The sequence below is a fragment of the Vicia villosa genome, linkage group LG5, assembly GCF_029867415.1.
Source record: "Vicia villosa cultivar HV-30 ecotype Madison, WI linkage group LG5, Vvil1.0, whole genome shotgun sequence".
NCBI lineage: Eukaryota > Viridiplantae > Streptophyta > Magnoliopsida > Fabales > Fabaceae > Vicia > Vicia villosa.
Window position 1 is genome coordinate 60,179,449 of NC_081184.1, and position 17,197 is coordinate 60,196,645.

At 35.2% G+C, this 17,197-nt stretch overlaps 1 protein-coding gene across 1 annotated transcript; it reads right to left on the bottom strand.

Annotated features, from left to right (window-relative positions):
• Positions 1–614: 614 nt before the first annotated feature.
• On the bottom strand, positions 615–7,301 carry LOC131604720 (uncharacterized). Its single transcript, XM_058877143.1, has 4 exons — positions 7,125–7,301; positions 6,815–7,049; positions 1,241–1,251; positions 615–740 (listed from the first exon to the last, which is right to left on the bottom strand). Exons 1-4 carry the CDS (start codon positions 7,299–7,301, stop codon positions 615–617), a joined length of 549 nt encoding a protein of 182 aa, XP_058733126.1.
• Between the last annotated feature and the right edge of the window lie 9,896 nt (positions 7,302–17,197).

Genomic DNA, 17,197 nt, shown 5'->3' on the forward strand with positions numbered 1-17,197 from the left:
CATACAATCTTCCCAACCTTTTAGGCTTCTGTTTGAATGTATTATGCTCCTTTCTTAACATTGTTTCTTAGGCCTTTGTGCATGTTTAGAAAAAAATAAACTTCTTAGTGTACGTAGTGTGAGACCTAGCTCGTATGATATATGACTTCTCCCAAGCAAGAAGCCTGTGTAGCGGGCTGAAGTGCTTTTAGATAAAAGGTCAAACCGATCAGCAACACAATTCTTGAGTAGCATGTACTTGACGAATCAAATCGACTATGCTCGAGGGGTTTAAAAGTGACTAAATAATTTTAGATAAGGCGATAACCCGCAGGTTGAACCATCGTGGTTGCGATCTTAGGCCCGTAAGCGTAACCGGCTTTGGTGTGGACATAGGCTTAAAGGCGTAACCGACTTCGGTGTGGACATAGGCCTAAAGGCGTAACCGGCTTCGGTGCGTTCATAAGACCTAAGGTGTAACCAGATTTGGTGCATTCATAGGCCCGAAGACTTATCTGGCTTCGGTGCGTTCATAGGCCTGGAGGCGTAGCCACCTTCAGTGCGGACATAGGCCCGAAGGCGTAATTGGCTTCGGTGCGGACATAGGCTCGGAGGTGTAACAAGCTTCGGTGCAGTCATAGGCCAGTAGGCGTAACCGACTTTTTACTCATCTCCCAAAGGAAGAGTGTCAACTTGTCCCGAATGGTACGAATGCATCCCGATTTTGGGGTATTACCAGGACTGCAAGAATCTCGAGTTACCTGCAAAGTAGATAAATGTAAATAATTGAGAGTGACTTATTAAAAACCATTTCCCTTGCAAGGGAAAAGAGTACTACCCGTCAGCCTTATTTTATTAACAGTTTATTACAATGTTCAGCTAAAGTAAAATTTTAAACTTGCTACATTCCAAGTCCTAGGCAATTCTACTCCTTCAAGATTGTCTAACTTATCAGCACCATTATTGATCACCTCGTTGATCCTGTACTGGCCTTCCCAATTTCAAGACTTCCAAAGAGGGGGCGTGAATCGGGCATATGGTGTAGTGCACTATGATTGAACAAATTCGTTGGGTTTTGAAACTTAGCAGCTCGCCCAAAATAAATAATCCCAGGAGGGGTATGCTGGATTTAGGTGTGTGTATTGTAACACCCATTTTTACCCCAAATAAATTATAACACATAATTAAAGAGTAAGATAGCATGCATAAACCAAAGGGTGTCACATGTATTTCCAACACAATGAAAACCAACAAAACATACCTGGTATACCCCTGATCATTATCATAACGCATATTTAAACTTCATGTTTCATTAACTATGCATAACGCAACAGAACAATTATTTCTCAAAATATTTTCAATGATTATATCTCATACTATAATCACCTACCAAATCAAGATAACAATATTATATCATCAATAAGTCATAAGAATTTAAAACATTGGACAAAAAGGACACTCAACATATTATCTCCAAATACAATACCAAATAAGAGAGTATAAAAATATCTCATAATAACAAACATGAATTCAAATATCCCCCGTGTTACATGACTAGAGCATCGACTGACTACCTAATTAAATAGAATAACCAAATAGCTCCTCGGCTAATCCTCGTGCAAAGCACCACTATTCTTTAGTACCTGAGCGATGTAGCATAAAGCATCATTCCAACAGAAGGATGAGAATTCACATTATTATAAATATATAATATAAATAATGAATACAACATACAAAGATCCAACTAATTCATCATTCTTCACAATCATAATGAGTTCTATAATTATCGCACATATCATAATTATCAAGAATATCACATTAAGATGACAATTACCAATTATCACTTATCACGCATCAAAAAATCAATCATCCCATAACAACAAATGCGACTCCAATGCAATTTAATATGACTCGTGCATCTGGTGCCAACGTGAACCTTAAGCCCACCTCGCTCTCGATTCATTTTAAGAATTAGAGCCATGCTCCCTATTCGGACTAGGATCCAAGCCACAATATGAACTTATAGTCCACCGCTTCCGTTTCCACACTAACATCAAAGCCACAACTGAAGTACAATCTACCCAGGAATGCATGTGCAACAAAACCAACAATATATGCAATTAAGATTATCACACAACCTTAATTATTCAAGCATATCACAATAATTTGAACAGATCAAATTATCCACCAAACGTTGCACAATGTACATACATCACCAATAAAGCATCCACGTAGCATTTACCAATCACAAATAACATATTACATACAAGCCAACCAACGTTATCTTCACCGATCACCAAAACACCATATACCTATACTAAAAATCAAGTATCAATTATACATTCTTTTTCGATTCAAAACCTATCCAGTCTCTATTGAATAAATCATTAAGATACATAGAAATCCCTCATAAAACATAAGCATACGAGATCCTAATTCAAAGAATAAAAAATCACAAAATTTCAAAACAGGTCGCACTACGCACCCATTCGCGCGCTTGCCCGCGCTACGCGCACTAATTCGGCGCGATGCGCCCTCTGCAATTTTTAGAAAAATTCCCTTTTTAATAGAACTTTATAAAACTCGTTTCGAGCCACAAAAACACATCCAAACCGCCATTAATCATACATAGATAGGTTCCAAATCATGGTTCTATCATGGGTTATCAACACAATAACAAAAATATGATTATTAATTCAACTCCATGGATTTCTACACAAACCCTAACATACAAGTTTTATAGAAATCAAAATTAAGAACACCTAAGCATGTTAATACACAGTGTAACACCCCTTTTTACCCCATAAAATAATAAGCATATAATCAGAGAATAAGCATGCATATAACTAAAAAGGGCGTCACATCGACGTTTTCAAAAACTAAAAAGCTTTTAAAACCGACAGCATTTACCCATAAAATACATTACACCTGGTCATTTCAAATAACACCTGACATATAATCATAATTCATCCAGAATATGCATTAACAGCGGAAAGTAATACTCATGTGTTTCATATAAATGATACATGTCCCATACCATGATCATAATATTTGGCTTAAAGCCTCTTAACAACAAGTAACCAATTAAACAAGTTCACAAGTTATAACAAAATTCATAAACAAATAGAACATGAGTTCAACATCTAAACTACCCAATGTTACATGACCAGAGCATTGACTCGCTACTTAATTACCAAGCAACTCGGGAGAAACTCCGACTAGATCACACGCCAGCTACTAAACGTCAAGCCTGCATGTCGCCAAACGAGGGCAACATTAAAACAGAAGGGTGAGAATACAAATCATTATGAAGAAAGTATAAAAAGATACAATGGTTAAAATCAACAATTATAGGAATTTATTACACCATGCCTAATCATGTAAAATAATACTAATGAATATAATCACATACTTTAAACGTACAAGAAGTATAAGCGTATAATATCTCAATACTATATTCTCAATTGTGCACATAGCCATAATTATCACATATTCCCGCATTTAACCAATTACGTATTCAAACATCACTCATTCTCCATTGTCAATTAATACAAATATCACCACAACACCAAGTGTACATAATCAATTACCAAATCCATACACATAGCATTATGACATCAATGAACATAATCAATTGTTCACTCATACACTTATCACAAAACATAATACACATAATCAATTATCACAATCATGCACATATCACAACAACAAAATGCACATAATCAACTATCACATAACTCTAATGCGACTCAATGAAACATGTGACACTATGCATGTGGTACCAATGTGAAATTCTAAGTTTCACCGGCCTCCGATTCATATCTCTAGAATCTAAGCCACACTTCCGATCCGGACAAGACCAAAGTCCACCAATTGTAAACATATAGTTTACGGCTTCCGATTCACTCTAGAATCCAAGCCCGCTTGTGTTTCAAAGCAAATCCACCTGTGTTTCAAGGCACACTATGATATGAATGTATGTACAATATCAAAAATATATGAAATTAAGATCATCTCTACCATCTTAATTTTTCGCATATCACAATAATTCAACTCTATGAATTATCCACCAATTACACACAGCATTCTCAACACACACACACACATCATATATAAGAGGCCAATTAATCAATTACGATTCACACAATCCAATTAACACTAGTAATTATACTATCTCATGTTAATTCTCATTTTGCCAATTATACATGAACACACACTTCCAACATCAAGCAATTAATCATTAGAATTAATATTAACCAACTACTCACAGAGAATCAATATTAGCACAACATCATGGCATATACATATATTATTTTTAACATACATATTCAAACCAAAACACAATTACGGACAAATTCCCAAAATACCGTAATTTACCGATAACCGAATAATTTATCCAAGTCCAAGTATATTCCAAATAAATAGTTTTATTAAAATTAATTCAACTATTAATTTAATTAACCAATTAATAATCACACTATATTAATTTAATTCACTTCTATTTCTACTCCATTTCCAATTTATAGCATTCTATTGCTCAAGGCCCTTTTTTTTATTGAAAAGAATATCGCGCTAGCTTTCTAACGCTTCGAACGGAGACTCAAACGGAATTACGGTTCAAAAGATATGAATTGTTAAAGTTTTAACAAAAAAACAAACACCGACATCATACACTAACAACTCTAAACATGTCAAAATTACGCAAAACAAATAAAAATATGACTCTTAATAACTCTAAACAACTCTAACAATTTTATTGGCAACTCTAACAACTTTATCGAAGTTAAAATTAACTAAATAATCGATATGTTTATCTTTGATTCAAAACTCCTAAAAATTATATTTATAGAACTAAACCATTATTCTTATGATTGTTAATATTAAACTAATTAAACATTATGTATTACAAACTTTAAACTTGATTTCTCAAGCTAATTTATAATGTGTGCTACAGTAAATCCAACTTGTTATACATATACATGATTTAACATATACCTATCACAAATATATGTCTTTATAGTATGCTAATTGTTACTTCTCAGCCAATTGTTATTCTTAATATATAGGTGGCCATATCATTCATGCTACAGGGACGACTTCTTATATTTCTAAACATAAGCTCCTCGCCACTACAGTACATGTAGAATTACTGAATTAGTAATTTCCAGAAGTAATTAGTTATACAAGAAATAATAACAAAATATTCAAACTACACCAAAGTGAAAGTCTGAATCAAGTCTGAAATCTATACTAATAGACCAGCAAAATTCGAAATACATCAAAGTGAAATTCTGAATCAAGTCTACACATATTATTAAATCAAAGTTTATCACACATGCTAATGTTGCTCAACTAGTCTACCTATGAATTTTCCAAGAGAAGGTCTACCTATTAATGTTTCTGGGTCATCTTGTTTTTGCTTGGATTGAACCATGTACAACGAAACTAACAGAGGGGCGTGATCAATTGCACCTAAGCTTCCACCTATGTGCTTTCTTCGAGCTTGCTTCTGTTCAGATGACTCTCCACTAATTATTGAGAGCAATGAGGTAGACAGAACCTTTGGGAAGTTGCAATTAGAGTTTAAAGAAAATGTCCACAGGAAACCTTAAAGGCATCAATGATGTGTCCATAGTGAAGCCCATTTTGAAGCGCTACTGTATAGGTTTCTCAGGGAGAAATCATTTTCAAATTGTTCTCTCAAACTATAATTGGGTCTCTATAATATACCAATATATCGATTCCAAACACAATCAATTATCACAATTCAAAGATTATTCATCAAAACCTAACAATTTCAAAACCATAAAAATTAGGGATTTCAGCCTAAACATGTTTCTACCCGTTGACCCAATTATACTAACCCATAATAATAAGGATTCTCCCCCTTACCTCTTCAATGTGCTTCAAACCCTAGATTTCTCCCTTGTTGTTCATCCCCTAGCTTTTTCTCCTTTCTCCTCTCTTAGTCTCTTTTCTCATCTTCTTTTGCAAATGAACAAAGTTATGATACCTCTACTCTTCCAACCCTTACTATATTATTCATATTGGGCTTAACCCATATAATTTCACTTCCTAACTAATTAGGCCCAATTGATAAAATAGAGTAGTTCAAATAAATAATTATGCTCCAACAAACAATATTATTACCCTTAATATTATTTTCCAATTAATCCAATTAAATCCGACTTTATCTCAACTAAATAAAAATCCAATAATAATATTATTTCTCTACATATTCCACTTTATTAATTCTTCGATTAACCAAATAAATTCCAACTTCACTTAATAATCCAAACACGTTTCTCAATAACACTTACGATCCAATTAATTATCAAACTTCGTCCAAATTAAGTAAATAAATCCTTATTTAATTTAATTAGTCAAATAATAAAATTCGGGCTGTTACACACAATACATATCATATACACCCTTAATAACATAGATTCCCGTCCTTACCTTATGTTGAATCTTCTAGTTCTTCTTCTTACTTCACTTTCTCCCTTTCTCCTATTCTCTTGTGTTCTTTCTCTTCTCTTTCACAAAATGAGATACTAACATAATCCCTTCTCTTATTATCTCTATTTAGCTAATGAGCTTAGTTATTCTCACCTCCTTATCACTTCAATTTCTAATTATTAGGCCCAATAGCTTATTCTATCATTAACTCACCTAATAACTTAAATAGCATAATTAACACATAATCACACAATCATATTAATTATCTCACAACATAATAATTAAATAAATAAACAACTAATAAAATAGTTATCTAAATAAAAATCGGGATGATCAACTCTCCCCCACTTAAAAGATTTTCGTCCTAAAAAATTACCTGAAGTGAACAACTCAGGATACGAATCCTTCATCCGACCCTCTGGTTCCAAAGTCACATTACCATCTGCGGGTCCTCCCCAAACCACTTTTACCAAATCTATCTCTTTACCACGAAGTTTCTTCACTTTTCGATCTTCAATCCAAATAGGCGATGTCTCAACTGTCAAGTTATCCCGCACTTGCACATCATCTAATTGGACAACATAAGATGGATCTGCAACGTATCTCTTCAACTAAGACTCGTGGAACACATCATGAAGATTAGTAAGTGATGGCAGCAAAGCAATCTGATATGCCACTTCACCTACTCTCTCAGAAATTTGATATAGACCAATAAAACGCGGCGTCAACTTACGCAACTTCAAAGCCCTACCAACGCCCGTCACAAGAGTAACTCTAAGAAACACATGGTCATCCTTTTCAAACTCAAGTGCTTTTCGCCTCTTATCATGATAGCTCTTCTGAAGACTCCGAGAAGCCTCCATTTTCTCTTGAATCATCTTACTCTTATCTATCGTCTGTTAAACTAACTCAGGTCCAACCACATCACTCTCTCCAGATTCATACCAACATAAAGGCGTCCTACACTTCCTACCATACAAATCCTCGAAAGGTGCCATCCTAATACTCGAATGGAAACTATTATTATAAGTGAACTCAATCAAAGGCAAAAAACTATCTTAAGCACTTCATTGTTCTAAAACACAAAACCTCAAAAGATCCTTAAGCGAATGAATCATCCTCTCAGTTTCACCATCAGTTTGCGAATGATAAGCAGAACTCTAATGCAACTTAGTACCCAAAGCATTTTTCAAACCTTCCAAGAATCTCGAAGTAAACCTCGAATCTCTATCTGAAACAATACTCAACGGAATACCATGTAAACAAACAATTCTCTAAATGTATAGCTTTGCAAGTCTCTCCATCGAACAATCCATCCTCATCGGAATAAAGTGAGCAGATTTCGTCAATCTATCCACAAAAACTCAAATAGCTTCGCAATTACTCGGGGTCCTTGGCAAACCCAAAACAAAATCCATCGAGATACTATCCCACTTCCACTCAGGAATGGATAACGGTTTCATCAAACCAGACAAATTCTGATGTTCAATCTTTGACTATTAATAAGTCAAACATGAATACACAAATTCCGCAATATCCTTCTTCATGCCTTGCCACTAAAATAACTTTCTCAAATCTTGATACATCTTAGTAGCTCCAGGGTGAATGCTCAAACTGCCTCGACGCCCTTCCTCAAGAATTCTCTTTTTCAAGTCCGATACATCCGAAACACAAACTCTATCACGACATCTTATGACACCGTTCTCATCAATCTGAAAATCACCACTTTTTCCTTGATTGATCAACGTCAATCTATCAACCAAATTCAAATCCTATTTCTGACCTTCTCGTATCTCATCAAGAATACCACAAGTAAGCTTCAACATACCAAGCTTAACACTAGAAGAAGTCCCTTCACAAACCAAACTCAAATCTCAAAATTGTTCCAACAATTCCAACTCCCGCATCATCAATATAGACATATGCAAAGACTTCCTACCCAATGCATCGACTACAACATTCGCTTTACCAGGATGGTTATTCAAGCCAAAATCATAGTCTTTCAAGAATTTCAACCATCTCTTTTGTCTCATATTCAACTCTTTTTTATCAAACAAATACTTCAAACTTTTGTGATCACTTACACATCAAATCTTGATCCAAACAAATACTGCCTCCAAAGTTTCAATACAAACACAACAACAACCAACTCTAAGTCATGCATTGAATAATTCCTCTCATGCACTTTAAGTTGCCTTGAAGCATAAGCTACCATTTTATTGTACCCCAATTTTTGACCACTGAGATCCCACCATATCTTAAATATTAGGATCATCATTGTCATCATAATCATCATGAATTTATCATTTATTAACCCAAAAATACAAAAAAATTGTTGTTTGTTGCTTGTGTCCCAAAATAGGAGATTGATCAAGAAGAGACTGGGCAAATTAGGGTTTTGAGACCCACAAATAAACCCAACATTCCTCTATGATTCAAGGAATTCTCTAATCAATACCAAGGTCCAAGGATGGGTCAATTCAATATCAATCACCTTCAAGTTCACCAGAAGCTCCAATTAGGGTTTTTGACCTAATTTCACTAGAGGGTCGACTTTTAATCAGGAGATGGTTCCAAGACTCAAAATATGATTCAAGGGCATCCAAATCAACATTATAGTCCATTCATATCATTCATTTTAAGAGGAGAGCTTGACTCATTTGGAAATCACAAAATTGCAGTTCATTTGGAAAAAGTCAACTATGCAAGTCAACCTTTGACTTTTGAGAAAAATAGTCAACTATGGACTTTTAAGGATCCAAATCATCATCATATGAATATTGAAGACATTTTATCAAATAAAATTCAAAGAATTCATCAAGAATCAAAAGAGTCAATAAAAAGTCAAATTAGGGTTTTTAAGTGTATTTTGACCTAATTCATGGATCTCCAAATTTTGCTTACACACTCAAAAATCTCCCAACATTAAAGTTGTAGATCTTGGCAAAAAAACAACTTATCACAATGGAACTTTTTGCAAAACTTGATTATTTTGAGAGATATGGAATTAATAAGATAATTTTCAAAAGACTTTGAGAAATTTTCAAGTGTTTTACTTGGATATTTTCTTAACTTTATGACCATTTTTCTCAATGATCCAAAAAGAGTTTGAGGAAACTTTTAACAAGTGAATTTAAGTATGTATCAAGGTCTTTCCAAAGAGATAAGTAACATGAAAATCCATGGCTTGATCAAAGAGATATGAAATTGTCAATAGGGCACCATGAACACTTGAAATGGAGCATTTTCTTGAAGAACATGAAGAACAAAGTCCACAATCCATCCAAATCTGTAGGAATCTCTCAATTACATCCATTTTAACTTGTTCAAGAGTCCATAATCAGAAGATTACACATTCTTTTGAGCTATGGACCAAGTGTTTTATGCACTGTCCAAGTTTCATGCCATTTATGAATTAAAGTCTCCACTTCCATTTTGGAAAGGCTAGCTTTATGCACAAAGTCCACTCCTTGAGCCACTACAATGTCCCCTCTGCACCAAAAGCAAATTGAACACCATAAGAAAGCTCTCCACACTCAGAATAAAGTCATGGAAGCATGCTTGAACTTGTACCTTGCCATTGGAACTTCAATTTTCTCATTTCTTCACAAACAAGCAAAGAAGTACAAAGTCACATGGGAGCTTCAAAACTCTGAACTTTTTACTCCCACAAACCCTAATTCTTTCCTATAAATATAGAGTATCACTCCCTTGATCAATTACACCAGAATTCTCCAAGTCACCTATCACTTAAAATTCTCCATTTTTCAATCTCTGCATTTTTCTAGTGATTTTGAGTTCCAAAAGTTCTGGGTGTCAACCAAAGGTTTGGAAAGCTTCTAAACATCATTTAGAAGGTGTTTATACCTTCCTTAACCTCTCAAAGGTCCCTTAACCAAAAATCACTATTTTCACTCCATTAAAGCTTTCTTTAAGCTCATCACTAGCCAAATCACAAACCAAACACTTACCATTCAAACAAACACTTCAAATAGCTTCTATTTATCATTTGGAAGCTATCCATAACATCCGAACACTTTCCAAACACATAAAAATAGAAATCACTTTTCAAAAACTCCATTAAAGCACCTTGTGAACCAAAGTTGTGGTTTTCATTTTCACTCGTGCGTTTTCTAGCCTTTTATGTTGGATACCTTCTAAACATCATTTAGAAGCTATCCAAACACCTGTTTTGGATCTGCAACAACTGGAATCAAGAGATCCATCCATAAATTTTTTTCTTTGTAGGTGAAATCGAATTTTAAGTTGTAGACACTTGTAGAACATTGTAAGCATTCCAAAAGCTTTCTTGAAAGTTCCTGAAGGTGTCCAGATACTTGTACCATTCCCGGATCCTCTCAAGCTCTCTACTCGAGCTCATTTTCAGAGGTAAGAACCTTGAATTCGTGCATACTTGTTTGAGCATTGTTTTGATCTTTTCTTGATACCAATCTGTTCATAATCATGTAAGAAATGATATCCCTAACGTGTCAGGGATTAATTGTTTGAATTAAGAGTTTAATTTGAAAACTTAGAATTAAGGTTCATACGAAAAATCCAGAAACACATAAGTTTGATTGTGTTTTAATTGTCAATAATCACATGGTTATGTTCGTGTTTGAATTTTGATCACTTTGATATTTTATTTTGTTAAAATTTATTGATATTTGATGACATTGAAAATCCACCATTGTTGTTCTTGATGTTGCTTCACGAAAAAGATGAAGTTGGTTTGGTGGGAAATTTGAACTTCTGGGCTTGTTTTAAATATAATCAAATGGGAGCATTTTACTAACGACTAATCGTTCTAGCTCAGTTGGTGATGTGTGTTTGTGTGTGAAGCGTGCCTATGGTCTGGGGTTCGAATCCCCCTCGCCCCAGACTTTTGATTTATTTTTGGCATTTTTTCCATCTTCAACTAAGCTTTATATTTATTGAATTGAAGGCAATACTTTGTCACCAAGCGCACGTTGGTTGGTTGGTGTGTGTTTTGTGCAGTGTGCTGAAGGTCCTGGGTTCAAACCCTCTTAATGCCAAATCTCTTTTTTACAACTAATTTCTTTTGATTTTTACTCAACTTTGAAAAATCGTTAAAAATAGTAAATTAATCCTTTTTAATTCCTTCTTTTTTTGTGTGATTTGTTTACTTTGTGTATTTTAATACCATGTTAAAAATTTCCAAAAATATTTATTTTATCATCATTTAAAAATTAATCTAAACATGTTCTTTACTTTGTGTATTTTAATACCATGTTAAAAATTTCCAAAAATATTTATTGTTAATTGCTTGAGTTTGTTATTTTTGTCCAAAAGGATGGGAATTGTATTGACTAAGTTGTCAAAGGTACTCAAACTCTTTTACTTTTGTGTTAAGTATTTTAAAGCTTTTCACTTATTTTATGGTTTAGTTAAATCTTAACCAAACTCTTTTGTTTTCAAACCTTGGCACTAAGAGTAGAATTATTCCCGGTGAAACTATTCTTAGTCCATTGACCTTTGTATTGTTAAAGCTAGGTATTTTGTTTTCAAACCTTGGTGTTAAGAGAAGAATTATTCCCGGTGAAACTTCTCCTAACCCATTGACCTTGTATTTTAAAGCTTGGTCCCTTTTTGTTTTAAAATTGTTAAGTATTTTAAAGCTTAACCTTTTAAACTTATTAGGTATTTTAAAGCCTAATCCCCTTTTAAACTTGTTAAGTATTTTAAAGCTTAACCCTATTTTAAAAAACTTGTGAGTATTTTAAAGCTCACACCCAAAATTTTTTTGGCCAATTTGGCCCTCTTTTATTTTTCCTTTTAAAGAGGAACTACAAAAGCTCTGACTTCCCTATTGCACTTAAGGGGTATGTAGGCCTAAGATGCGATGTCTTATCGAGCTCACTTTCAAAAACTTCTCTTCCCATCCCCACCCTCTATTTTAAACAAGTTTTTCACATAGGATTTTCAAAAAAAGGGTATGTATAAACAAAAGACAATAACATGAAAACAAAGAGGTTCCCATGGAGTACCATGGATGTGAGGGGTGCTTAAAACCTTCCCCTTGTATAACAAACCCTCCTTAGCCAGATCTCTGATAAGTTTATTAGTTTTAATTTTAAAAACTTCTGTGGGTTTTATTCGCTCTTTCACCCATTCCTTTTTGGAAATAATAAAGCGCGGTGGCGACTCTGTTAAAAAATGAGCTAAGTCTTTCAATGACTCTAGTCTCACCAATTTCACCGCTACACACTTGTCGATTCTGCATTAACACACCTCCCAAACCCATCGAATAAGCATCACAATACACAACAAGCAGTTCTGACGGGACCGACAAAATCAAAATAGAAGAGGTTGTTAACCTTCTCTTAAATTCTTAAAAATTAGCATCACACTGTGAAGTCCAAATAAAAGCTCGACCCTTCCTAGTCAACTGCGTCAACGACAAACATAACTTAGAAAATCCTTCATTGAACATCTGATAATAACCAGCCAAACCAAGAAAATTTCTAATCTAAAAAATAGATTTCAGAGCTTTCCATTGAGATACAACCTCAATCTTCGACGGATCAACAAAAATACCTCCACTCGAGATGACATGCCCAAGGAAACTCACTTCCTTCAACCAAAACTCGCACTTAGAAAGCTTAGCATACAACTTCTTCTCTTTCTACACGAATAACACAATCCTCAAATGCTTAGCATGATCATCCTCACTCTTGGAATAGATCAAAATATCCCCAATAAATAGAATCACAAACTTATCCAGATACTCATGAAAAATCCCGTTCATATATTCCATAGACACACCAGGTGCATTGGTCACACTGAATGGCATTACAGAATACTCATAATGTCTATAACTCGTTCTAAAAGCAGTCTTTTGAATATCTTCTTCATTCACACAAACCTGATGATACCCAGACCTCAAATCTATTTTACTGAACACTCTTACACCCACCAACTGATCCATCAAATCACCAATCCTTGGAAGTGGATACTTGTTCTTAATATTTACTTTGTTCAGTTTTCTATAATCAACACACAACCTCATAGAACCTTCCTTTTTCTTAACCAACAAAATAGGTGCACCCTATGGCGACACACCCAGATGAATAAATTTCTTCGCAACCAAGTCCTCGAGTTAACTCTTCAACTCTTTCAACTCAGAATCTAACATTCGATATGGAGCCATCAATACAGGACTAATTTCAAGAACTAAATCAATCGTAAAGTCCACCTCACGTTTTAGCGGTAAATCACTTACATCCTCGGGAAAGACCTCCACAAAATCACGAACTATTGGAAATTCATCAATTGTTCTTTTCTCACTAACATCCAAAGTTGCCAACAACATAAACAACATTGCACCATCTTGCACAAACTCATCCACTTGCTTGAAAGACAAAAACAAATCTTCCTTAACACCAATTTCAGGAAAGATAACCGTCTTATCAAAACAGTTGATCAGTTGATATAAACATGATTATACTCCAACCAGTTCATACCAAGAATCACATCAAGTTGGTCTAACAGAAGACAAACTAAATCAATTCTGAAATCTCTTTCGAAGATACTCAATGGACAATTCAAACACACAAAAGAAGTAGACACATACTTCATAGCAGGAGTGTGAATAACCATACTTCCACGCATATCAGACAACACAAGATTCAATCTCATAGCACAATCCAAAGAAATGAAAGAATATATTGCATCAGTATAAATAATAGCAATCAAAGGTGTACCATTAATAAAGCACGTACCTTAGATTAGTCTATCCTCACCAGTAGTCTCAAAACCAGACAATGCAAACACTTTCCCTTTGGCTTGCTCCTTCTTTGGCTTGTCGCATTTGGTACTAATATGCCCTTGCTCACCACAGTTGTAGCAAGTCACACCCGAACCAAACTTATAATCAACAGCTTTGTGACCCGGCTTGCCAGACTTAAAACACTTCCCAAATTCCTTGTTGCATTCAGAAGCATGATATCCTTCGATACTACACTTGAAGCACTTAATTGGAGTATTATCCCCCCCACTTGCTTCCTGCCATAACCCATTTTCTGCTTCCTCTTATCATCATATGGTTTCCCACGGAATTGTCCTTTCACTTTCCCATCATTTGAAGACTTATAGTGAGAAGCACTCTCCCTACTATCCTCATCATAAATCCGACTCTTGTTTATCAACTCTGTAAAACGAGTAATCTATTGGTAACCAATAACCTTCTTGATATCATGCCTCAAACCATTCATAAACTTCAAATGCTTAGATCTCTCTGCATTCATAGTATTGAGGTGAGGACAATACTTGATCAGCTCTTGGAATTTTGCAGCATACTCCACTACCGTTCCATTTCCTTGCTTCAAATCTAGAAATTACACTTCTTTCTTTCCACGCGCATCTTCTGGAAAATAGTTTTCCAAAAACGCACCACGGAAAAGAGCCCAAGTAACTTCCATACCTTCTCATCAAATTTCTGCATAATATTACCCCGCCAATTCTCAGCTTCCTTCTCCAGCATGTGAGTATCAAATTGCACCTTCTGCATATCGGTACAATTCATGACTCAAAAGATCTTCTCAATCGCTTTCAACCATGCTTGTGCCTTATCAGGTTCATGCTCTCCTTCAAAGATCGGCGGATTGTTCCTTCAGAAATCTCCTAAAGCACGAAATTCATTCTCCTCTCCATTACTAGAAAATGTGAGTGTCCATTTAAGATTCATTGTTACATGTTGGCTAGCAAGAAGTGGAGATGCTCTGTTATTTGTGCGCAAAATTACACGGCCATCCCAGTGTTTTTCGGCTCAATCCGGAAGAGAAGACATCTATTAAAGACATGTCCTTGTATCTTGTCCGACCGAAAAATATACTTGCCACATTGAAAAGGAAAGAACTCGACAACGTATTGAATATAAGGCAAGTGTATAATCAACGGTACCACAATAATAAGGCGAGTAGGGGAGATAGGAGTGAGACAACAACTGTTGAAAATGTTGGATGCTAACAAATACGTGTCACGGTACAGAACTTGCGATGACAAGGTTATGGTCTGAGATATTTTTTGGACTCATCCGGATTTGATAAAGTTGTTCAACACTTTCCCGACTCCTAGGTTCTACCTACAAGACCAACAAGTATCGATTCCCATTATTTGAGATGGTCGGTGTTACAGTATTGATTCTACCCATAAGAATAAAGAATTTTATACTCTAATCTTTATTAATATTATGCGGGGTAAATCGGGGTGTTACAACATCAACAACAACAATAGCACCATCAACAATAATGGCATCATCAACATCAAAACATAAGCGTCAATGGCATCATCAACGTAATGGTATCAACAACAACAAATACATAAACAACAATGGCATAAGTAGCGGCATCAACATAAACAAAAAAATACAAAGGAAAATGACGGTACTCTAGATGCATGGGAAAAACGTTAACGTATTGGAAACATGATGAATAAGTAAAAAATTGTTGTTCCTCCTCGACAACTAAACCGAAGGCTAGTTAAGAATGAAGAACACGGTGTCGGCTCCTTCCTCGATAGTACAAAAACACATAAATTGGTTAAAATGACGTTGTTTATTTTGGTTTGAAGATGGTGAAGGTGGAGAAAAACACAAGAAAGGGGGGGTTTGAATTGTGTTCATCAATATTTATTTCCCTTTCTATATATCTTTTCTTTCTTCTAATATCTCATATTTTTGGATATGCTTTAGATAATATTGCGGAACCATAATAATACATAGCCAACGAGATATAGATTCATTTAGTTTCTTTTCTTCCTCAGAACTTTTGACTTTGTTAAGCACAATTTCTGAATAAGGACTGCATGGCAATTCTGGGTTAAATGAAGGTTCAAAAAGTAAAAGAGACATTCATTTTTATCCTGGTTCACCTTCTCAACAAGGCTACCTCCACTCCACCCTTCTCAGGTGATTTTTCCTCTTTCCATAGAGGACTTAATCCACTATAATCAATCTTGATTACAACTACACAAGCAACCTACTAGTGACTAACCATCCGCACAAGCTACCAGCGAGTGAATAACCCTAGATGATGAACCGTTCAGTGATCTCAGCAAGATATAATGTTCATTGACCTAGACACCTTCAATAGTCTAACTAGACCTCTTGGACATCTCAAGTGTCCTAATTAGAAAGATACTCAAGGAACACCAATGTTAGAACAAGATTTGTTCTGATCAATTATCTTAGTTTTGATGATAACAATAATATGAATTTTGCTTAAGATAATATGGTACTCTAATTCAATGCAATTTCCCTTTCAGGAAATATATAAAAGAGTACGCATAATTCAGCGCTCAGAAGCTTTGTCTCAAAGGGTTCAGCATGCAACATCAGAACATGGTCTGGCAAGACATCAGAAGATGGTCGAAGCAGAATCAGAACATGGGTCTATGGAAGCATCAGAAGAACATGAGATCAGAAGCACTGAAGCTCAGAAGATGGTATCACGCAACAGAAGCACTTCAAGGTCAGAAGATCAGAAGATGCTATGCACCAAGCTGTTTGACTCTGATGATATTCAAACATTGTATTCACAAACATCAGATCAGAAGAAAGTACAAGTGGCAAGCTACGCTGACTGACAAAAGGAACGTTAAAAGCTACTAAAGGCTACGTCAGTAGACACAGCGTGAACAAGGCTCGAGGTAGTTGACAAAAGCGTATAACATTAAATGCGATGCTGTACGGAACACGCAAAGCATTAAATGAACTCAACGGTCATCTTCTCCAACGCCT

Excerpts from the sequence above, each read along its gene's own strand:
- LOC131604720 (XM_058877143.1), bottom strand. The coding sequence starts at position 7,301 with ATGGAGGCTTCTCGGAGTCTTCAGAAGAGCTATCATGATAAGAGGCGA. Across the intron at positions 7,050-7,124 it reads TATATCAAATTTCTGAGAGA|TTGAAGAGATACGTTGCAGA; the intron begins GTAGGTGAAGTG and ends CACGAGTCTTAG.